General features: G+C 39.2%; 1 protein-coding gene across 5 annotated transcripts in view; it reads right to left on the bottom strand.

Annotated features, from left to right (window-relative positions):
- The window catches only part of Ttc21b (tetratricopeptide repeat domain 21B), a 76,515-nt gene that overhangs the window by 41,998 nt on the left and 10,522 nt on the right, over positions 1 to 23,995 (bottom strand). For all 5 annotated transcript variants that reach the window (XR_009378796.1, XM_059260589.1, XM_059260587.1 and 2 more), the window contains exons 5-15: positions 23,559 to 23,681; positions 18,785 to 18,942; positions 15,828 to 15,912; positions 13,955 to 14,053; positions 12,042 to 12,234; positions 11,548 to 11,645; positions 11,020 to 11,220; positions 7,474 to 7,603; positions 4,520 to 4,677; positions 2,072 to 2,293; positions 1,205 to 1,443 (exon numbers count right to left, since the gene is read on the bottom strand). Coding sequence is in view for 4 of the 5 variants with exons in the window: in XM_059260589.1 (XP_059116572.1) it covers positions 1,205 to 1,443; positions 2,072 to 2,293; positions 4,520 to 4,677; positions 7,474 to 7,603; positions 11,020 to 11,220; positions 11,548 to 11,645; positions 12,042 to 12,234; positions 13,955 to 14,053; positions 15,828 to 15,912; positions 18,785 to 18,942; positions 23,559 to 23,681 (1,706 nt within the window). In the remaining variant the exon portion in view is untranslated. The remainder of the gene's footprint in view (positions 1 to 1,204; positions 1,444 to 2,071; positions 2,294 to 4,519; positions 4,678 to 7,473; positions 7,604 to 11,019; positions 11,221 to 11,547; positions 11,646 to 12,041; positions 12,235 to 13,954; positions 14,054 to 15,827; positions 15,913 to 18,784; positions 18,943 to 23,558; positions 23,682 to 23,995) is intronic.

Here is a 23,995-nt window from a genome sequence, read left to right on the forward strand (position 1 = left end):
GGAGGAGAGTAATGGTAGACAGTAAACATTCAAACTCTCGTTGTCCAGAGGATTCCTTAACAGGAGGAAGGGACTGTGTGGTCCACCTGAGCTCTCACCTTCAGGGTGAGAATTAGTGGATGAATTACCTCCAAACCACATCTTCTGCTTCAGCATCTGCTGCTTTTTATTTGCAACAAGTAGATGACTGAGATCTTCCTGCTTCATCCCACCCCCAAGTGCTACAATGACAAGTCTGCACCACCACACTTGGCTTGCTGCTCAGCTTTAAGTATACCTTACCTAAGCATTTAAAACCTCTATGATAAAGCTAATTACTATTCCAACTTTATAGATGCTGCTAAGAGTGCGTGTCCATAGCTAATCTGTCAGATTTGCCTGAAACCAAACCATGCTTTTCCTTATTATATCACAGCACATCCAAAAGAAACTAAACCTTTTGGTTCCTGTTTTTGGAGACAAGAGTGTTGCTATACAGCCTCAATGGCCTGAAACTCTTACATAGGGCAGGCTGCTCTCAAAGTCACAGCAATCCTTCTGCCTCAGGCTGCTTAATGCTACAAGCCACCATACTGGATGTAGAAGCATGATCCTGACATTTAAACGCCTCACCATCAGAAGGCACTGGTTTCTTAGAATACTTGATAGTTACTAAGAATTTGAGTAAAATGTTTGGTTAGATTGTTGGATACGTTGATGAGCGGGGACTGACTTAGTCTGCTCACTTAGTCACACATTCACAGCAACATGTATGCACCGTGTCCTAGTAACTCTTAGGGCCTCATGTGACAAAGCTATTGTTCTCTCAAAAGGAAGAAGTGAATCATAACTTGGAGTTTGGAGCACATTAACTTACAATTTTCCTCTTCTACAATAGATATGCCAAGTATTAAATATGCCTGTCCAGTCTCTGGATCGTTGCTATATAATATGGTTATTAGAGTATATTTAACTCTGGCCTTTTCTTTCCCCAAACAAAAGAGTCAGAGCTAAAAGGAACATTTGATGAGGGTATTTCAGAAAATACTAGGCCATGCACTGAAGCAACCGTAGTTCTATTTAGGGTAAACACATTGGTGAGAGTGATCATGGGCATGACCACCTCCAAGAAAAGACCTGTAAAGACTCTGTGACATGAAAAAGACAGAATGCCAACATGAGGGTTAATTTCAGGAGGAAATATGCCATGTAAGCAACAACTTACCTGTAACAGGTGATATATAACATTTTCTCTTTTCTATGCTTCAGGTAAATATCTGCCATTTTTTCTTTGGCCTCTATAAAATAAGGCTGTTCGGTTGTGACATTTCGAAGCATGCTTAATGCACGCTCCGTATCTCCTTGAGCCAGAGCCAGGTCTGCATTAGCAATAGTAACACGTAATTCTTCACACGTTCCAGAAAACTCATGGATGGCATCTTGTAAAACCTTTGCTGCCTCGTGCTGTAAAGAAAAAAAAATGAAAGACTCCTACAAAATAGGCAACAAATTACCCCAGAGAGGAGCCTCATCTACCAAAACACAATGATGTCAGTACATTCATAGTATTTACAAAAATAAACTGATAGATTTTTAAGTGAAGTCTTTAAGTTTAAAGAGACCCAAACCAGTTGAGGCTATAAATATTAGTTAAGTGGCTGTTTTTTTACAACCAGGATGACAGCAGTTGCTATACAGAGTTACTACTATTCTGGAACAGAATTGTAAATTACATGATTACATTTCATGGTGGTCAACATAGGTAGGCACACTGAAAAATCCATCCAGGGTCAAATTACATTTAATTTCCAGGCACTTGCAAGATGCACATATTTTAGTGAAAGGTTAGGAAAAAGTAAGTTGCTAAATTTTGACAGTTGGCCAAGGGACTAATTCTGGATTTTTGATTTTCTATATGTATATCATATACATCTATGTAGAAAATTATTCAAATAGAAGTACATATTTATATATTACATATTACACAGGAGAGAGGAAGGTATTAGTACATACATGTGCATGCATGCGCACACCACACACCCACATACCCACACCCACACACTCCCCAAAGCTCCAATCTGCGTTATCTTACCTGTTCTCCATTTAAGCGGTGAACCTCCACCAACTCCAGGAAGATGGATAAACGGTGGCTGGCATCCACCTCAGTTCTGTGCTTTGACTTCGAGGAGGCTCTACTTCTCCTCATTCCTGGGAGGTTCATTGCCATGTGCAGAGTTTTAATTGCTTCTGCTACTTCTCCCATTTTCTTTTGTGACTGTGCTTTGATTAAGTGGTATAATGGGTAGTCTCTCACCTAAAAAAAAAAAAAATTAACAATAGTTCTCAGGTGTGTCCACAATGGAAAACCAGAGTTTACAATCCACCAAATATGTCATAGGATTCTTGAGTATAGCTCATTTGTGATCATATCCACAAAGTCTGTTTCTGACCTTACTTATTCACTTCCTAATCATAATTTTAAATTAAAATTATATTAGAAAGGACTTGCAAATTAAAAAAAAAAAACTTCACATATTGAAATGACCCAGACCCAAAAACTATACATGTCAATCAACTATGTAGAAGTTTAATCATATTAACTCTAACGTTCAGGAAAACTGCTACTCCAGCATCCTTGTGAATGTCAAAGAGGTTGAACAACTAATGTTTTTACAGGGCAAACAATACATCCTAAAATTTGAACTTTCAGTAAAGGGATATCTTTGAGGCTCCTCTAGCAGTGATATGCCTCTTAGATTTCTAGAAAAAAGACTGCGTTTCTATTCTTTTTTACTTTTAATACTAGAAGTCTCAAGGTGCTTTCATTAAACATTGGCCTTCCCTTTTCATATTACCCCTAAACATAAAGAATCTTCCATCTGTATTTCAGTCGTAAACAGTATATAGAGAGCATAGAGGGGACTAACAGAATGAGTAAATAAACAGAAGCCAAAGGGGATGACCCTCAGTGTGGTGGTGGGAAACTACCAAAGACCGAAGCAGGAAGCAGCCTTAGTCCTCCAGCAGCTGGAGGCTGTGCACCTGGGGACTGGACTGAACACTCACACCTGCTCCTCTTCCAGAGAGTGAAGACCAGTGCATGGACACAGCACTGGGTGCTCCTACATCTAGAGCCCTACTGTCCCAAGACAAAGAAGCAATAGTTCTGGCTTCTTATTTAGAACTTGAATTCTCTGTAGTGGGTAGCTGTTTCAGCTTTGACCTGGAAGTACTACCCCCACTGAGGCTTCTGGTAATTGTCACGCCTACGAGGTGGGGCCGAGACAGGAGCCCGTAAGACCCAAGATCCAGATGTGCCAGCTCTCTTGGTTCCTGGATCTTGGACGCTGGAGGTAGATGGAGCAGAGTTCTCCAGAGAACACTGCTGGACTGCACTTCACCTCTCCCGGACCCTGTAACCTATTCCTTTACTTGTAAGTTACCCCACAAAATAAACCTCCCTTTTAACTACGTGGAGTTGCCTTAATATTTCCAACAATAATTCTCTAGCTCATTTCATGGTTTTCCCCCAGAACGGAGTGAATCACCAGTTTGAGGCTTCCTTCCGCGAGTCTAAAATAGTGCTGGAAGCATCTAATGTTCAGGGAAAATGACTGAAATTTCCTGGATCATAAGAGATGTCTTTATAGATTCAAACCACATAATATTCATTTCCAATATCAGTGTGTATTATTTGACAATGACTCTAAAAAGAGATTATGGAAAAACAACTGTAAGAGGTTGTGGTAGTTCCCACTTGTACTCCTAGCACTTGGGAGGCTGAGGCAGGAGGATTGATATAAGTTTGTGGACAGCAGTCTACAAAGTGAATTCCAGGCCAGTTTGACCTATAAAGAAAGATACCACCTCTAAAAAAGCAGAAAAGGAAAGAAAAAGAAAAAGGAAAGCAAAGTCCAAGAAGAAAATGGGCAGTAACATTAAATTAACCTTCTCCATTCAAGTATTTGCACAATTCTGCATAGTTTAAAATTATTGTATATATACTTAATTGCTGTATTTAATTCCCATCATAACAAAAACTATTCTACAAATTACATAGAAAACTGAGGCTCAGAGATAAGTACAAAGACTAGAAATTGATCCCCGATCATTCATTACCAAATTCCTACAAATTTATTTTATTGATTTGTGGTGTGTGTGTGTGTGTGTGTGTGTGTGTGTGTGTGTGTGTGTGTATGTGCGTGCTCGTGTGTATGCATGCTGTGATATTGTCTTTCCATATTGTCCAGGCTGGCCTGGAGCTCCTGGTCTCCAGCCTCCTAAGTAGCTAGGATTACTGGTACCCACTACCTAGGTAGTCTGATATTGTGGTAGTTATGTTGTGGTAATTCATATGGTTTTTCATCTATCTCAAAGACATCTAAACATTTTCTCCTGTTTCTTGTAATTTCAAAATTCTATTAAAATATTTATTGGCAACGTATTTTAGATTCACATGTAAAATAATTGAACATGTATACATCCATTAAAAGTTCAAGGAATATGCTATGTCTTAACCATTTTAATCTGGAATACTTACATTAAAATTATAGCTCAGACAAAGTTCCAGAGACTGAGAACATAGTTTGACTTTCTCTTGAGACAAGTACACCTGTGCCATCAAGAGGTGGGCCTCTGCGTAGGAGGGGCTGTGCTCCAGACAGTGTTGCAGGTTGTTGTATGCCGCTTCGATGTCACCTAATGGGGGAAACAATGTCTGTGAGGCGAAGAGTTCAGAGGTAGAGCCCCAAGATGGGACCTAGATCACAAGCAGTTATGGTTCCAGTGTTTAACTCCTCTGTCATGAAGCCATGCCTCCATTGCTACCTGTCCTAGCTAGCTTCTTTCTAGCCACTTGAAGAACAGACCTATGTATCAGGACAACAGTTGGTCACCGCAAACCAAGGGAAATAGAAAGGATGACAGCTGGTGTCCATTATTACTGGCAGGACTAAGCATCTACCTTCACTTCCCTCCTAAAAAAGTTTTGTTTATAATTACATTAAAATGGGCTTGAGACTGTTGTCATTTCAATGAGGATTGTCTCTCATAGGCTTGAGCATTTGAATGCTTGGTGGCCAGTTGGTGGCAGTTTGGGGAGGTTTAGAAATGATGGCTTTGCTGGAGGAAATGTATCATCGGGGAGTGGATATTGAGGATTTTTAACCTCACTCCACTTGGAGTTCACTTTCTGGGCTTCATGTTTGCATCTGAAGGTTTATCTCTCAGCTTCCTGCTCCAGCCCCCATGCCTGCACTTGCTGGAATCTTATCCTTCTGGAACCATAAGGCCACATAAAGTGTTTCTTCTATAAACTGCCTTGCTCTTACCATAGCAACAGAAAGTGACAGGACAAAGACATTTATAAACCTAGAACTCTTTGGTTATCATATACACTAACAAAGAGGACATATTCTACAACTGGGCTACATGACTGTGTGGTATCAAAGACTATTGGGGTTCAGCCCCTCTATAGTTTTTCCCAGAGTTCCAGAAGAGACACTACCAGTGGCAGATTAATTAATCTAAGGAATTTGAATAAATCTGCATACATGAAACTCTTTAGCCCATTTATGCTTCTGAGTCAGTTCTCTCTCTACACAGCTTCTTTTCTGCTCTCACACTTAGCTCCTTTCTTGCATGATTCTCTTTACATTTTTCTGCTCTTAGTTCTTTTCCATTTAGTTCTTCCCCATCTAGTTCTTTCCATCATAGTTCCCCAATCTAGTTCTCTCAAGTCTCTGAGGTTTATAGTTATATACCCATGCAATCAACAATGCTCTGGCCAAAGCAAGGTCACACGGCTTGAATTCTTACAGGGTCAAAAGGAGGGGTAAGCAGTAATTCTCAGCTATCATTAGCAACTCAAAAGGGGAATGACTAATGGGGAACAGAATCAACTGAGGGCTAAATCTGGTTAGTAGATCTGAGAAAAGGGATTTATGTGCTCAAACTATATTCTTAGAAGTGGTTAGTTAAAATGTCAAGAGTCTAAGTCACTAAGTTATGAATGAAAATAAAACTGCCTTTTTTTCCCCTTTTGAAGCTGTATCTGTCTCAGCCTAATCTTGGCTGTGCTGTTTTCTGGCAGGGCGGGGTAGCTAGCAGCCTGTGCCACAGCTTGCTGTACCTGGGATGTAAAAGCCCTTTGTCACAGTCAGTTGAATTCCTACTACATATTTCTGCATCCCACAGCAGTATGTAAAATAGGAAAAAGGCCAAGGATACATTTCTGAAATTCTAAAGCATGAGATAAAGATTAAAATTCCTTTAAACACAAACTGAAATATCAAATATTTTAGAAAACATGCTATGTATCTGGAAGTCTTAAAAATCCACTTAACTAACCTTAAAACATTGGTTAAGATTAATGTAATAACAATGGTAAAGTTGATCCTTAGCTGGAAGATAGAGATGAGGCTCTACTTGGCATCATCAGCATTGACTCTAGGTGCTACAACTTCCTTGGGATGCAGTCCATCCATGCATATGTGGCACTCCCAAAAACTGGCTTTAAGTAGATAACACACTTCCCACCCTGCCTTTCAAGATTTAGGGGATGAAAAGTCCAAAATTATTTTGTTTAAATATACCTCACCTTTACCTGCTATCTATAGAAACAACAGGAATGAGTTCAGTTTACTAGTTCACAAGAACTCAGCCTACAGCACCTCCTACAGTACCCATTGTCCCCTAAGAGATAGAGAATTAGTGGACAAATTATTGACAGAGATAGCACAATAACTTATTAAACATGTTGTCCAACCAACCATCAACAAAACCAGTAACTCTGGGATCTTTATTATTCTAATGCCTAATACCTAGAACTATGAAGGCAAAAGGGGATGAGAATGCTAAGCATAATAAATTTAAGTGTGTCAGTGATGCCAGACTCAAAATGGAGTGGTTACATCAACTTGTAGTCCCCAACCCCCAATATTCTGTAATGATAATAGAGGTGAGTGGTTAAGTAAGGCCGTGTGTAGTATATAGTGCCGATGATGAACTACTACTCTTTCTCATGGGTCCTTAGACATGGGTTAGCTCTTAACAGCTGCTACTGCCAGACATTCTAAGAAACTGAAGCTTCATACATAAGTCTCTGTTCGATGAGTTTTCAATATGTCCTTGGTCCACTAAAGCATATATATCCTACATGTTTCTATTTACTCCCCTAATACATTTTTAATGTTTGGTCAGCTTCTCTTACTTCTCTTACTTGTTATTAGGTTTGCAAATGAAAACTGTTTAAGAAGAAGAAAGATGAATAATAATAAATTGGGGTCACTTTCATGACCATGGGGATGAAATTATCTGATAGCGGGATTTTACATTTTTGTTTTAGTTACAGATAAAACACATGCATCCACAGACACAATATGCACTGTACATGACTGTTCTCCCTGGAGTGGAGTACAGGACCTCTTTACATCTGTCATCGCCAACACTGCGATCAAACTCCTCAGTTACTTTAAGTGCTAAGGTATAGATCACCTGACAAATACTTCACTTTGGCCATTAAGAAGACAGCGTGCGGAAGACCTGGGACACTTCTGATAATCGTCTCTAGGACTGAAGAACAACGTCTGAGAACTGGAGAAAGAGGCTGCCCGGGACCTGCAGGCTAAACAAAGAAATCAGAGCACTTTCCTAAGATCATAACAGTATTTAGCCAGGATTAAACATACAGTAATTTGAGTGTGTCTAGAAGAAACTAGTATTTATTATAAAATTTCTCTTACTCTTTTTCACACTACCTTTGCTGTGTAATTGGACAAATACTAAATTATCTTCCTAGTTCATCTATGAATAGACTATACAAATAATGGGTTTTGTGCTGTTAGGAATTAGAAATTGTTATGTAATTAATATTTTGATAACACATGAAAGCAGTTATCATTCAAAATTTATCAAAGAAACATGTTGAAAGAAAAGACAACTGAGATGTATTTCTCGGTTAAACACTCTGCATTGCTTCACTGATGCTGCTTTCTTGACCTGAAGGATGGTCTTCTCCATCTTCTTCACCTGATGTACAGTCTGCTGCATCCTTCAGGTCAATGACTGCATTCCTTTACAGAAGGAATATGGGCCCTCTGAATATGGGCCACATTTCTTGCCCTATGCTGAGGCACAGACCATGTTCTCAAAAAGATGCTTAGTAAGACTATTACCTAACCTCTTCAAATCTCCACAGCATACATTCTATGGCACTTTTCCACGTAGTGCTGCTTCTTTTATGGGACTAGGGGTCTTTATGTATCTTCAAGTTCCGAATTTTATACGTCTTTGAAATGAAACGAAGTCACTTCTTTAAAACTGTTGTGATGGTTAATATGGACTGTTCTGCTCTAAATGTGGGTGAGTCCATTCTATGAACTGGAGTCCTGGGCTAAATACAAAGGCAAAGGAGCTGAGCAGCAGCATTCATCTCTCTCTGCTTCTGACTGGATGGGATGGAAACAGCCACTTCCCATTCCTGTTGCCATATATTCCCCATCATGTTGGACTGTACCCACAAACCATGAGCCAAAGTAAACCCACGTCCCCAGCCTCCTTTCCTTCCTTCTTCTCTTCCCTCCCCACTACCTTCTTTTCTCCTTCCTTCTTTCTCTCCCTTTGTCCTTCTTTTGCTAAGATGCCTTTATTAGGTATTTTGTTATAGCAACAATACAATTCACTAATACAAATTTTTCTCACCAGAAAAATAGTTAAAGGAAAAATGATACTAAGTATCTAATGGTCACCTTGCCACCAGGAGGTGGTGGCACATGCCTTTAATCCCAACACTCAGGAGGCAGAGGCAGGTAGATCTCTGTGAGTTCGAGGCCAGCCTGGACTACAGAGCAAGTTTCAGAACAGCCAGCACTACAAAAAGAAATTCTGTCTTGAAAAAAAAAATAGTCACCTTGCCACCTGCTCAGAAATCTTGAGAACAACTCTCATTTTTTTTCTTCTATTTTATGTTGTTTGTTATATTTTGAGACTGGACCTCACTATGCAGCCCAGGCTGGCCTCAAACTCTCAATCCTCTCACCTTTGCTATTTCAGAGCTAGAATTATAGGTGTGGGCCACTTCACTCATCATTTTTACTAGGGTTTCCCTATACAATCAGATATTAAACAGAAGTCTAGAGACAATCCCTGAGATTATACTTGTTAGGTTAAATATTAAAGGAAAGCTGTATGGGAAAGAGGCCCGTGAATGAGGAATAGAGCTGAGGCCAGTGCTGCCTTTCTGGAATGTCCTCATGAAAACTGACCAAGTTACAACATGTGGATAAAAATTGCATTATGGGAAAAACAGGATGTATAGTTGGATTAGAGATCTAGCTACCAAGGAATCTATTATTTTGTGATCTACCTGTGGTTAATTCTTAGCATAGTTATCAAAGAAATCCTCTGGAGTACCCAAGGACGGAAGCCCTGCTGGTCCTTGTCTCCCCTGTGATGTTCTCATCTGTGATATTCTCCTCTCCTACCCACAGACCAGTCACACTCATCCCCTTGTGTCCTTGTGGGTGTCTTCATCAACTGTTTCCTTTGTTGAAACAAGCTGTTTCCATGGGTCATCTTCAATTCTTCTTTTCTTAAAGCCTGCTCTGACCCTTTCACATAAATTTTCATCACCTCTACCCTGTTCTATTACCCTTAAAGCATTCTCCACTATACTATCCAGTCTTCTTATGTTATATGCTTCACCCTTTAAAATATATCCTTTGGGGCAAGAGTTATTTTTCCATAAGGACATTCCCCCAGCTCCATGCACTGTACTGGATGTGCTATAAAACCTCTGCAGAAAGAAGCCTCGAGTGAATATTAAATAAGCATTCAACATTCTAAGCAACTTGGATGGATGCTGACATGGGAGACTGATCTCAACCAGCCTGAGTTAATCATCAAGTATGATTCTTCGAGAGGATAGTTTTAAGACATTATAAAGGCCTGGAAAATGACATGATAAACAATCTGCAGAGCTCCCCAAGGAAAGGCCATTTTTCTTATTTTCATTGTTCATATACCATGTAAGGCTGTAAATCAGGGAGAAGCTAATACCTCTGGTTTTAGGAATGTGTATTGGATAGACTTATCTGGAAAACCTGTGCTGAAATATGAGCTGTGCATAAGGAAATTAGGTTATGCGTGCTTAGTGTCAATACCAAGGGGCACTGCCTAATGAATACATGTCACTTTGAAAGGATTCCTGGGTAGGCTACACAAGGTTCTAGTGCTACTACTCAAAAATGCTAATACTTACAAAAGACCATCATTATTTCCAAGCTAAATCAAGCAGATGGTGGCTGACAATATGGCTCCATATAAAATAGATGGCAAGAGCTAAAAGGAATATGATAGTTGGAGTGTGAACCTGAGAATACAGAATGTCAAGAAAGAAGTGAGGAGTCCTACTCTCGAATTCAAAGGTATGAGTAATGGACTATGGTATTTGTAAACTGTTAACTCGGTAGGTATATACACTATAAAAAGGTAGTGGACTCACATGCAGCCATATGGAACAAGAACAGGGCATCTCACACAAGAAGGATCTAATCCAAATCTGAATATCTCCTTTATGAAGGAGAACTGATTATTCTTTGGACTAAATGACTAGATGCTCTCTGTGCCACTCCAAGGAACAAGAGGAATAGTCAATCTTCCACTTTTAGCATGTAGCAGAGTTTGATTTCATACAGGAAATGGTTTAATTGGTTTTATTAAAAAGAACTCCAGTTCTGAGTTTGCCCAGGGTGAGATGGCACTTGATGTTATCAATCAGATCCAAATATGTAACATGCATGAGAATTAGGCACCTTTAATACTTCTAACCTGAGAGTTTTAGGATTTAAAAAAAAATTTAAATAAGGTTTCACAAATCAATACTTTCATGATTTGGTAGTAATATTGCTATAAAGATGGATTTAAAATAATTTCAATAGAAAGAATTAAGAATGCTAATTACAGGTATACATATAGTCAAACACTTCTTAAAAGAAACTTGTTAGCATCTCAGTGTGGGAGATAAGGGGCAGAACTACTTACCTGAATTGGACAAAAATTCAGATATTCAGTAACAACTTCTAGTAAGAAGTCAGGATTGAGCTTTTCAAAATATTGTATTCCAAGAGGTAAATCTTCTAAGTGTGAAAAGTGAGTATTCACAGCATCATTTAACAGATTTATAACTTCTTCCTGTCGACTATTTTTTTTTGTAGCAAGAACTGCATGCAAATACATTAATTCCTGAAAAATAAGTAGATTTCATAGGTTATTCCATTTGGCTACAAAGCCGTTTATTTCTGTTTAGATTTCAAATGCATATAAAGTATTATTTATAAGAAATTATTCAAACCTTTCATAGGAAATCATTCAAACCTAAGTATTAGCTGAATGGAATTTTAGGCTCATTGAGAAAAAACATTTAAAGTCGACTTGCACAGAGGTAAACTAACAAATGCAATTACACATTAAAGGTAGAGCTCATTCACCATTCAGAGCTAAGGATGAACCGTCATTTAGTTTCATGTTTATAATAGCAGCTGTGGTCTGCCATCTGATAAAATGTCATACCGCAGATTTGCCCATTGACTGCTGGAATTCACTGAAGAACTCTAGCTGCTGGTCTGCATCTTGCAATTGCCCTTCTATTAACTGACATCGGATGAGTCCTGAAATCAAAGTAATCAAGGATTATTCCAACCAACTAAACTAGGTTAAAAAAATTTTTCTTCCTTCACAACAATTCCGTTTGAGGCTGAAAAAACTAAAATAAGGACACAGCAGGGGTGGAGGTGGGGAAGAAAGTCAGTAGCCAGGGACTATGTAAAATCTTTCCCTGAACAACTCATAACTTGATAGAAGCAACCAAATAAAATCATTCTTTCAAGATAGCATTTGCGAAATCAATTGTTATTTTTAAAGATACTTGACTTTTCCTCTTGTGTATAGCAGAAAGTTTAATTAAAAGAATATATATATATATATATATATATCTGCTTCAGTGGGCTGGTTCTCAAAGCAGGGTTCCCCTGGAGGAAGGAAGTCATCACTGCATCACCGCATACCAGTAACTGCAGAGATGTTGCTCTCATTCAGTGTCATGGCAGTCCTGTACCATTTCCAGGCCTCCTTAACTTTGCCCTGGAGAATCATTTGGTAGCCGAGCTCTGTAGCAATTTCTGCTTGCTGGGGAGTTAAACTAAATGCTTTCTCTAGGAAACTTTGAACTTTTTGAAGAATGAGTTGATTACGTCCACACTGAAAAGACAAGAAAACAAGGAAAAAACAAATGTAGACAAGAAGTCCAGCTGTACTCTGAATAGAAGACCTATTTTTCTCTATACTCATTTATAGATTGAGGTGCACAGGATGAAGGAAAGAGAATAAAGAATATCTAAGAAGGAAAAGGGTTTCCTACCATCTGGATACTGTATCAACAAGAGTGTATGGCCCATCACAAGGTGTATATTTTAATAAATACTGTTTGACAACATCACCATCTTATATGATCTTGCTGTATGAAAACAATGATTTTCATGATTCTTTTACAAATTAGATAGGAAAGTCTTCATTTTAAGGTTTTTAAATCTATGTGCACAATTAAGTAAAAAAAAACCCTTTCCCCTCGAAGACAACTTGTAGGAATAGGGAAAATATTTTAAAAGGGCATGGCTTACATCTTTTTAGAAAAAAATTTCACTAAAATTATTTTTATGTCAATGCTGTTAAATAACTATTGAACATACCAACTTTTAAGAAAAAATACTTCTCTGGATGTTTCAATAAACTTAATTCTATAAGCATTCTGAAAAACAATGGAAATGTGTATGGTGTTAACACAAATAAAAAAGGAACATATCGGAGCTGGAGAGATGGCTCAGAGGTTAAGAGCACCAACTGTTCTCCCAGAGGTCCTGAGTTCAATTCCTAGCACCCACATGGTGGCTCACAACCATCTGTAATGAGATCTGGCACCCTCTTCTGTGTACATAATAAATAAATAAATCTTAGAAAAAAAAAGGAACATATCTTATTCATACTTTTAGATTTTTTTCTTTAAGTTTCATACATCCTACATGTTTTAAAATATGATAGTTTCTACAGTTTAGCAATTAATATTCTTAACTTCTTCTTTCAAGTTAGTTTGGTAATTCTTTATGTTTATTTTCTTCCATAGATTTTTGCTACTTCACTGAACTGCTCAAAGCTCTAATCCCTTTCCTTGGCTTTGCAGTTCTGCTCTATTTCCATGCCTATCACCTCACCTTTACAGAATGCTCCTAATAGAAACATGCCTTTACTACAACAACAACAAAACCAAGACACTGGCCTTTTCCTCCACTGAAAAACTCTGCAATTCACTTTAATAGATTTCCCCCAAAGGTTTTATAATAGAGAACAAAAGCACAGAGTGTGAAAGGGCTACCTCCACCCCCACATTTCCCTAGAGTGCTCTTGAGTAGGAGCAGCAGGAAATATTAATTACAAGGATAGAGGGGAAAGAGACAGAAAATACAAGATAGCCTCTAGAAGGCCTGGATCCTAATCCATTGGACCATGACTGGCCCTGCCCTAGTGTATTTTTAGAAATGCCAAGGGGTGGAGCAAAAGACCTCCCCCCAGCACAGCCAAGTGGTCCATCTCAGACACCTTCACTCAGGCTCATGGTCCAATAATCCTCTCCATGCAGACCTGCTGGGTAAAGCCACTAGGAAACCTAAAAAATGGGCTACAGCAACAGAGCACCCCAATCCCAAGCACTGCTCTCTGGCTTCCTCTGTCTGGAAGGCACTCTCTGTATCCAAGAGTCCCCTGAAGTCTTGAAAGTAGTAGTTATAGTCTCCTGAGTCTCCTTTCCTGGGAATGGATAATACACTTAGATCATACTGATTTCACCCTAGGCCATATGTTTCTCTGCTTCATCACTGACTGACTGCAAACTCTTAAAGATAGAGGTCTGGCATGCAGGCAGTCTTACGGTTCTGCTGAAGGCCATTGTAATCTTATAAAAAAGTTGAGCATTCTGTGGTTCCACGATATCCAATGCATTTCCTAAATTTTCCAGCTTGGCAGCAGCCTAAAACAAAGCAAACAATATTAATCTTAAAATAAACTAAGAAAAAAAGAATCTAATACATAAATAAATACTCTTATATACTGATTTTTTTAACTGATATATTTTTAATGGTTTACTTTTATTTTACGTGTATATGTGAGTCCCTGCATGTATGTATACACACCATGTAAGTGTCTGATGCCTGTGGAAGCTAGAAGAGGGTGTTAGATCCCCTGGAACTGGAGTAACAGATAGTTGTGAGCTGCCAGGGGGATGCTGGGAACTGAACCCAGTCTTCTGCAAGAGCAACAAGTACCACTGAGCACAACAATACAAGAGCATCAGTCACCACTGAGCCATCTCTCCAGCCCTTTATTACTGATATTTAAGAGACCTTGGGTTTTTACAAATTTCTCCTTTTGTGTGTGTGTGTGTGTGTGTGTGTGTGTGTGTGTGTGTGTGTGTTGTGGTGTATGCATGAGCAAATGTTTGTGTGTGAATGAATTTGTATGAACATGTGTGTGTACTGAGGCCAGAGGTTGGCTATCTATTGTTCTCTTAACTTTTGAGACAGGGTCTCTCACTGAATCTGGAGCTTATCAATTCTGCAAGACCAAATGCTAAGTGAGCTGCAGATGTCCTCCAGTGTTCTTCTCTCCAGTACTAGCAATACAAGCATGTGCCAGCATGCTGATATTTTATGGGTGCTGGAGATCCAAAATCAAATTTTCATGTTTGTGTAGAAAGGACTCTATAAACTGAGTATTCCCCCAGATCCCCCAATGGAATCTCATATATTGTAGGATGACTTAAAATCTATCTGAAGCTCCAGTTTTTTTAAAGCTCCAGTAATTACACATAATTATTTCTTGCAAATACCCATCATTAAGTAGAAGCCTCTGGATAGGTAAAGACAGCCATAGTGACTCAACAAATGTATAAACCGAGCTCTCTCTACTGAGCTCTCTCTAACAATGAAGCCATTCCACAAAGGCTGTTTGAATAATATAGTTACAAAAATGTTACATGAACCTTTGAACTACACAGATAGCCTAGCTTATATTTGAAATGTTTTCTACAATAGAAAAATCATGAAAGTGGTTAGGATAAGTAACTTCTGATGTTGTTTCTGGGTTGTTTCTTTTGGTGCTGAGAACCAGCCTGGCACATGCTAGGCAAACATCTCTTCCTCTGAGCTATAGTCCTGGCTCCAAGTAATAAATGAAAAGTTGACAGAAGATTTGATCCACTAAGATTCTTCTAGTGTCTACTAAAGTGTTCGTTAAGTAGTCACATCAGCCAAGTTAAACACACAGACCTCTTGTAACATGATTGCTGCAGACTGGATTTTTGCACTCCTTTACCAGCATCTAGGGAATGTGTGCAATACTATCAAAACACGCATACCTTATCTTAATGATTTCATCCTGCACTCATCTAACTCATGCGAACTCAACTAAGTTGCAAACATATTATGAAATCTACTTTGTATATGTACGTTCATATCTGGATCACAGACAATGCTATGTACCAGAATTTTACATAAAAATACATATACTCTACTATCAACCTAAAACCATTTTTGAGAGAAATTTCCCTACATGTGTGCTTTACTAGTTGGTACAAGATGGTAAAGTCTTTGTAATGCTGTGTTTCTGGCAACTAATTAAAAATTATAATACAAATATTTTGAGATAGAACTTCAAGCTTCTAAGGAATACGCACACATGCATTTATCAGGGTGTGTGATGAAATTCATCATGACAGGCGACTTCAGTCATGCACTACAATTTACCTTCTCTATGTCCCCCTCCCTACATAGATAATATAGAGCCAACATTCTCAGTGCCTCCACATTGTGACTGTCCTGAAGCAGCAACCTGTAGGGAAACATGTCAGTTAATAATAAAATAACTGGAGTTGGGTTTTTTTTTTTTTTTGAGGAATTAAACATTTAGTGGCTTGACTCTTCTACTACTCAAATAAGTAGTTTTAATGATTATTTTTAGGTTAAAAAGTTATCTAGAAGTTAATTTTTGATGTTTTAAAATATGGATAGGGGTTATGCCTGATTCTAATACCATAGTAATGCTACATCAAATATTAGTTAACTATACACAACAGTGTATAGAAAGTTGAGTTCAGGAGCCGGAGACAAGGTCAGTGGTTAAGAGCACTTGCTGCTCTTGCAGAGGACCTGGGTTCAGGTCTAAGTTCCCAGCAGTCCCAGGGGATCTGACACTTTCATCTGGTCTCCGTGGGAAGCACATGCATGTGGAGCACTCACATACAAGCAGGAAAAACCTTCATACACACAAAGTAAAAATAAATAAACAAAAATTTTAAGATGGTGCATTTACCTCAAGCAGGTTTTTTTAAAGGGATTCTAACAATGCCAAAAAGAGTGAAATATTTAGATATGTGAGAATATTATTCATAAATTTTAACTAGATTCCTATGTGATAAAACACAACTTGGAAAATATTATGAAGACATTTATTAATCCTAAGAAAAAACAAAAGGCACAAATATAGCAAGAACTGTTCTATGCTATAAGAATTCTTAGGAAACTTTACTAAAAGGAATTATAAAGTAACTGTTCAGAAGGGCTCACCTACAAGCCCTTGCATGAGTGTATTAAATAATGAATTTCTGACTCACTTTTTCTCCTTCTGAATATGTCTTGTGCTACGCTACTGTACAGTTCCTCCCTGCAGAAGTTGGTGTGCTCTATGGCACTGTGACTACAGACTGGGGTCTTGGCCTTGCACTGGCCAATGGGATGACATCAGGAGAGCCAGCCAGCCAGCCCTGCCTACTCTGCACGGGCAGTCTGGATTTTGTCTCTGCTCTCAGGTCTTTGCTATCACCAGGAGAAATGTTTCATCTGTGCTGTTATGGCTGGTTACTGAGGTCTGGAACTTGATGCAGAGTCCCAGCAATCAAATCCCTCCCGACATCAGTCGATACAGATCACTGATACTCAAACAAGAAACTGATGTAGACTGTTTTACTCCTTGAGATGTGCAGTTGCTTATTTTACACCAGTTGCTGTCTGGTATAATATTGCTCAGCTTGGGTTAAAAGTTTCCCCCTAAATAACCTATATGTAGTGCTTGATAAAACACTTAACAGGTTCGTACCTTAGTTCAGCTGCAAAGTGGGGATGACTACATCTCAGGTATAAGCCACCTTCCCATCAGCCAGGCCCTCTGAGCACTTTAAACATGCCATCTATAACTTACTTTCACTCACAAAGTTCAGACCAAACAGCCTGGGGTCATCTTCCCCCAGTCTCTTGCCTTCCTAGCTAAAATATATCTAAATCCCAGTTACTTCTCAAAGCACCTTAAGCATAACTGTCCTGCTTCCCTGACCAGTACTTCTCCTTCAGATTATGGCAGCGGCAGGAAAATGGTCCCGCTGCTTTTGCCCTCGCACCGTTCCCCACACAGTTCTCAAATCGGCAATGATTCCATGAAATGCTGTGTGGTATTTTGTGTTCTGATAAATAAAGCTTGCTTAGAGTCAGAGGGCGGAGCTAGCCACTAGATAACCGTAGAGGTCTGGAGGTCAGTGCAGAGAGGAAACAGGAAGTGATAAGGTGGGGCCAAGACAGGATCTTGCTCCTTTTGGACTGGAGAAACTGAAGAAAAAGTGACTGTGGCTGCTCTCCTGCTTCTCTGATCTTTCAGCTTTTATCCTGACACCTGACTCCTGGTTTTTATTGTTAAGATCAGATTTATGCTTCATGTGGTGCCTAACAATACTTCTTTATTCAAAACACTAACAACTTTGCATGTCAGAAGAAATATCAAACTCTGGCCCACAAGATCCTTCATTACTCAGCACCTGCTCCCTCCCCATTACCTTCTCTGGTTTTGCCTTAACTCCACTCTGTCCCTCAAACAGATGAAAGATGCTATGGCCTCAGGACCTCTGCACAGAGCTCTTCCTTGGGTAAGGCTTTCTCTTAGGTACCTGCGTGGCTTGCTTCCATGACCTTCTCCAGGTTTTTGCTCAGATGCCATTCTTCAGTGAGGCTTTCCACCACCACCTCCAACTCCTACCCCCAACATGCCATACTTGACTATTTTCCCCTCCCTAGCACCTATGTTTAATTACTACATAATTATGCTGTTTAGCATATGATTCGTCTCACTTTACTATTACCTTCCTAATGGCAGAGAGACTTGTTCACTAAAGGAGTGTCTATCTTAAAATAGATACTCAGCGATTGATGTGAATAAACAAATTCAGGGGTTTTGCATAAGTATGTGCTCCATGCTATGTATGTGTTAGCATTTACAGGGGCCTGCATATGTGCACATGCATGTGGAGGCCCCGGGCACTCTTCACCTTCCGTTTTGAGGCAGTGTCTTTTGCTCTGGGGACTCCCTGTCTATTCCTCCCACACAGTGGGACAAAACACCCACCCAGACTTCAGGTCCATCAGACTTGACAGCAGCACATTAACCACTGAGTCAGCTCTCCAGCCCCAATTCCATCTTTAAAAGCAACACTATTTGAAGTGTTTTTTTTTTTTTTTTTTTTTTTTTTTTTTTTTTTTTTTTTTTTTTTTTTTTTTTTTTTTCAATTCTAGGCTGCTTGGAATAAAATCACTGTATATTACTTGAAAAGTTAAATTTTATGCTGATTATAAAAGTCCTGTAATAGACAGAACAAAACCAGATTTTTCCCCCTCATGTATAACCAGATCCAAAGAGGCTGTGACAGCGTCCTCCACGTAACCTCTGTGCTGTCTCCACCGTCTGGTCCCAATCCTGCAACGCCAGCTGTAATTTCATTTTCTTCTCAAAAGCAGGCAGGAAGCTGGGAAAGTTCACAATTATCTGGCTCACGGTCTCCAGGGCTCCCGAGTAATTCTGGCGCATTTCAAGGCACAGTACCTAATGGGTGAGAAAACTGACATTGAAACTATGGCCTTGTACATCAGACCTTCTCAGGCCAACCTGGGCTACAGAGCAAGTTCCAGATTAGTCTGGGCTATGGCAGAATACTGCTGCTATTTTTTTTTCTGAGTTTTTATCAAAATCACATCTTAAAATATCATAGAAATTAACACACATTACCTTAGCAAATTTGCTCTAAAATAGACTCTTAATATACTACTTAACCTGATAACAGGATAAAATTAAAATAATACGCAGAAGTACTTAGGAAGCTGAGGCAGGAAGATGGGCAACATTTAAGTAAGGTCAGTCTATCTTCTACATGCTGAGGACAGGCTAGCCTGGGATGTGGTACAGAATAAGGCCCTGTCTCAAAATTCAAACAAGTAAAAGTTCATTTAGAAACAAAGAATATTGCCACTTAGAATGAGAAAATTATCTTTATAGAATTAGGAGATTTTTAAATAGTATATGAAGCTAAAGAGATTTTACAGATTTTTACCCTGTATTTGAAAATGCTACTTTCAGGGTAGAAAATAAGCAAAATAAGGTTCCAACAACACTTCAATTCTAGGAATTCTCTTAAGGAAGTACTGAAAGACAGCATAAGGGGGCACACCCATCATGGTTACTGCCCAACGGTTAGTGTATAAGAGAAAAGAAAAAATTACCCACATGTCCATAAATGAGTCACTAAAGAAGAGGTCACTGACTGAACAGAAGTGTAGGTGGACTTGGAAGGACTGCAGAAGTGTGCAACTTCCACTCACTGTCACAAAGAACACGTCCTATATGACAGCTGGCCTGTTTAACAGTGGCACTTATTCTCTTACTCAAATGTCACTATGCTGCCTGGAAACATCTTTACAGTGTCTGTGTATTAGACACATTGTTTCTCCCAGAGGAGAATAACCTATAAGTGTAATTAGTGTACTGAAAATGCATGGAGAGGCTGCAAGATGACTCACAGAGTGAGGCATCTGCCACCTCACCTGATGACTGCAGGGAGTTCAATGTCCAGAACTTACATGGTAGGGGAGGACTGACTCCTGCAAGTTGTTCTAGGCATGCACAAGCACAAACTCACACTAAATAAATAATGTACATTCATAAATCATATTTTTCCCTTTTAATTTTTCTTCTAGATTATCTTTAAATTTTATCTTAGTATATATCAATTAAAAATTAATATTTTGTCTCAACATTTAATGTAAAAGTGCAATATGTATTTATATGTATATAATTCCAAATAGTTATAGGAAAGTATAGTTACCCAGAAATCTATTATATCAAAATAACATATTTAAATTTCCAAATAATTGACAATAATAGAAGATTAGGATAGATTTTAGTACACATTTTCTCTTGGAATCTACCTACATAGCTAACACTGAAAATAAGAAAGCCCTGCCACAAAGAGCTGATGTGTTAACATCTGTACTCTTCCTTAGACCAGCCCCTCCCATAGGAACACAAAGCAGCATTTTCAGCCACTCCTATCTGGAATATTAATGAGTCCTTTCTGCTGAATTAATTGAAAAGTACGTATATAATTACAATGGATCTTCTGGAGCTTCATTTTTTTTTTGTCTCTTCCAAAATCGACACTGAAATCTAATTCCCCAAGCAACAGTGCTGGGAGGTGGGGCCTGACCAGAGGTAGTCCATCATGAAAATGAAAGAGGGGCGATGGAGTCCACTCTTCTGGTCTTCTGCCATGTAGGGGACAACTTCTCCATTAGGAAAGACTGTTCAAAGGACCATCCTGTAGGGCGCAGGGCTCTTACCAGATACCACACTTGCTAGTGCCGTGATTTCAGACTTCTTGCATTAGAATTGTAGAAATGAGTTTCTGTTCCTTTTAAAGTACCTAGTCTCAGACTTCTTTGTTTTAGTCTCCTTTCAGTTTGCGGGGTTCTAAAAGAGTTTTTCTCTGCAGCCTAGACTGATCTTGAACTCTGAGTTCAAGGACTGATGACAGTCCTCTGAGTTACAGGATCACAGATGCAAGTCAACATGCCTATTATGTTTCAGGTGTTTTTGTTGAAACAACACAAGACAGACTAGACCACAGTAATTTGGAGAAATCATTTAAACCAATCATGAGTATCACATCACAGTAAAGGTAAACCCCTCTGAAGTCCTTCATATTAACACCTCAACTAGCCTAACCCTGGAAGATCACAAACTCACTTCTCTTTAAAGAATAGAGAGCAGCAAGATCATTCAAAAAAAAAAAACAAAAAACAAAACAAAAAACAAAAACAAAACAAACCAAAACAAAAAACTTTAAAAACTTGCCAACCCAACTCCTGACTCTAATCACCCTGAATACTTGTTGTGTGGGTTGATTCAAATGTGAACAAACTCATCCACGGAAGCTGGCCAAGAGACCATGGGGATACTAACAAGAAATAAACACTAGTCCTCCCCTCTTTCTCTTCTTTATCATAAATAATAAAGACTTCTGAACATAGACAGTCTCATTACATAACCTATGCTGGTTTTGATCCTTCCACCTCTCCTTTGCAATTGCTCAGATTACTAGAGTCTATCACTATGCCCAGTTTAAATGTATTGACTTATTTAGTCTCAACGAAAAAAACCTGAAAGACACTTAGGACTGTATCTCAGTGGTAGAGCACTTGTTTAGCCCTGGGATTGTAAGAGGCCCCCAGCACTGCTAAAATAATAGTATTTTTAAGATGTATTTTTAACTGTGTATATGTGAATGTCTTTGTGTGAGTGTGTACACATGAACAGTGCTGCCTCTGGAGGCCAGAAAAGTGCACTCGATCCCTTGGAGTGGAAGTCTCGGGGAGTCTCCTGACATGGGTGCTGGGAACAGAACTCAGAGCCTCTGCAAGAGGTCTTAAGCACTGAGCCATCTTTCCAGCCCCTAAAATGGCAATGAAAACAATTAATTTTATTTACTGTGGAGTTTGAGTGCAGGTACGCATGGACCACAGCACATGTGTGGAAGTCAGAGGACAAATTTAAGAGTCAATTCTCTCCTTTTGTATGGTTAAGGCATGGTCTCTCATATTGTCTTTCCTCACCCTTGTACACCAGGGGAGCTACCTACAAGCTTCTGAGTGATTCTCCTGGCTCCACTCCACTCCTCCCTTATCTTGCCAGAGAGTGCTGGGATTATAGATCTCAGTCACTGCATCCAAACTTTTTTTGTGGTTATAGGGAATCAACTTCACACCCTTACGTTTTCATGGAAAGCATTTTTATCTACTATCTCACCAGTCCCAATTATTTATTTTAATTTTATTTATTTATCCTGTGTGTGGCTGCGGGTGTGTGCAAAGACACCCAGATGGAGGGCAGAGGACATTCAGGGTCTGCTGGATCCTCCCTTCCTACGTGTGGGTTTTGGAGATCACACTTAGGTTTTCAGACTTCCTTTTACCCTGAGCCATCTCACTGCAGCCCACAGACAAGTTTTGAAAGGTGGTCAGAAGTTGTTAGTGGAGACAGATGAAAGGAAGTAACTTTAAAAAAAATCATTCTTATTTCATGTGCATTGGTGTTCTGCCTGCATATGTATCTGTGTGAGGGTGTGGGTGCTGGGAATTGAACCTGGGTCCTCTGGAAGAGCAGTATGTGCTCTTAACCACTGAGCCATCCCTTCAGCCTGAAAGGATGTAATTTAAATAGTCCAACCCAACAGTAATTTTTTTCAAAGATTTGTCAACAGTTTATCCTCAAAATGCAAATCAAGGGTAAAACTGTTCAAGCTTTGCACTAGCTACTTCCCAAATGTAAATTCAAATCCAAAGCGAGACCCGTTAGGTCACCTCTCCTCATCACCCTGACTTTAGGTCCATGCCCCCTTTTTCCTCTAGCCTTTAACTTCTCACTCATTCTCCTCCAACTACCTGGATTTCTCACTATGCCCTGAATGTGCCTTAAGGTATCTGAATCTGCCACGCCTTATTTTTAATGTTTTCTGCACCACGCTATCAGGGCTGTAGGGCATTGGAATGAGGATTGTGAAAATCTTAAATACTACTGATTCAAAGCATACACTGACAATGCAGCTATCTCAGATGATCACAGACATGCTTCAACTGGAATTTCCTTCAGTATCTTTCAGAAGAAAAGAACAAACATACAAGTGTTATGTAGCCCTCATTTCTATAATAAGTCTTTGTTCAAAAGTCAAATGTACTGACTACCTCATTTCCTACTGCAAATTTGTGCCTCAGCGCCCATCTCCCATCCCTGCCTTATTTTTGACTGCACTTCCTGCCGACTATCTAGTCCTACCCTAGGTAATTAACTTACCCATTTTACTCACTGTTCATCTCTCTAGTAGAAGAGAAGCCTCACAACATGAGGTGTTTACCTTTTCCATGTCACGCTTCTTCTCTGGTGATGCTCACACATGTTAGATGTAAGGAAACACTCTGATCCAGAAATCAGAGTTATGATTTTGGTAGAGAAGTCATTCTCTACTGTGTCCTCCCCAGATAGATGCAAGTCCCTCTAACAGTTGAAGACAGCATCACAGGTATTATCTTTTGTGACCTACTTAGTTTGATTAGATTTCAAGTGTTCTAAATTTTAAAACACTTGATGAATTCACTTTGATTCCAACTCACCTTACCCAGCAGAGCAAAAATATCATTTCCATCTTGTAATCCCTCCTCAAAATACCTTAGTGCTTTTTTAGCATAAGGTTCTTTCCCTCTTGTAATATCAAGCCACGCTTTCAAAATTGGTCCCTGGAAAAGAAAGTTACTACTCAAGTCAATATGAATATCAAGAAGTTTATCAGCAATTGTCTTACTGCTGAAATGAATATTCTTCTCTGAGCCTTTGACGGTAAATGACCACCATGATAATAGCATCATAATAGCTACCATGTGGCTCATTCTGTGAGAATGTGTTGCCTCTCTTTGCATAAACCCCAATGACCTAAGGTGAGGAACAGAGAGGATACCTTACTTCACACATGATAAAGACCAAGATAAGTGCACAGCTACCTTGACAAGCTCTGCAACAGTCTAGTTAATTAGAAAACTCCTGGGAAATGAAG

This window comes from Peromyscus eremicus, chromosome 4 (assembly GCF_949786415.1).
Source record: "Peromyscus eremicus chromosome 4, PerEre_H2_v1, whole genome shotgun sequence".
In the NCBI taxonomy this organism is placed as follows: Eukaryota; Metazoa; Chordata; class Mammalia; order Rodentia; family Cricetidae; genus Peromyscus; species Peromyscus eremicus.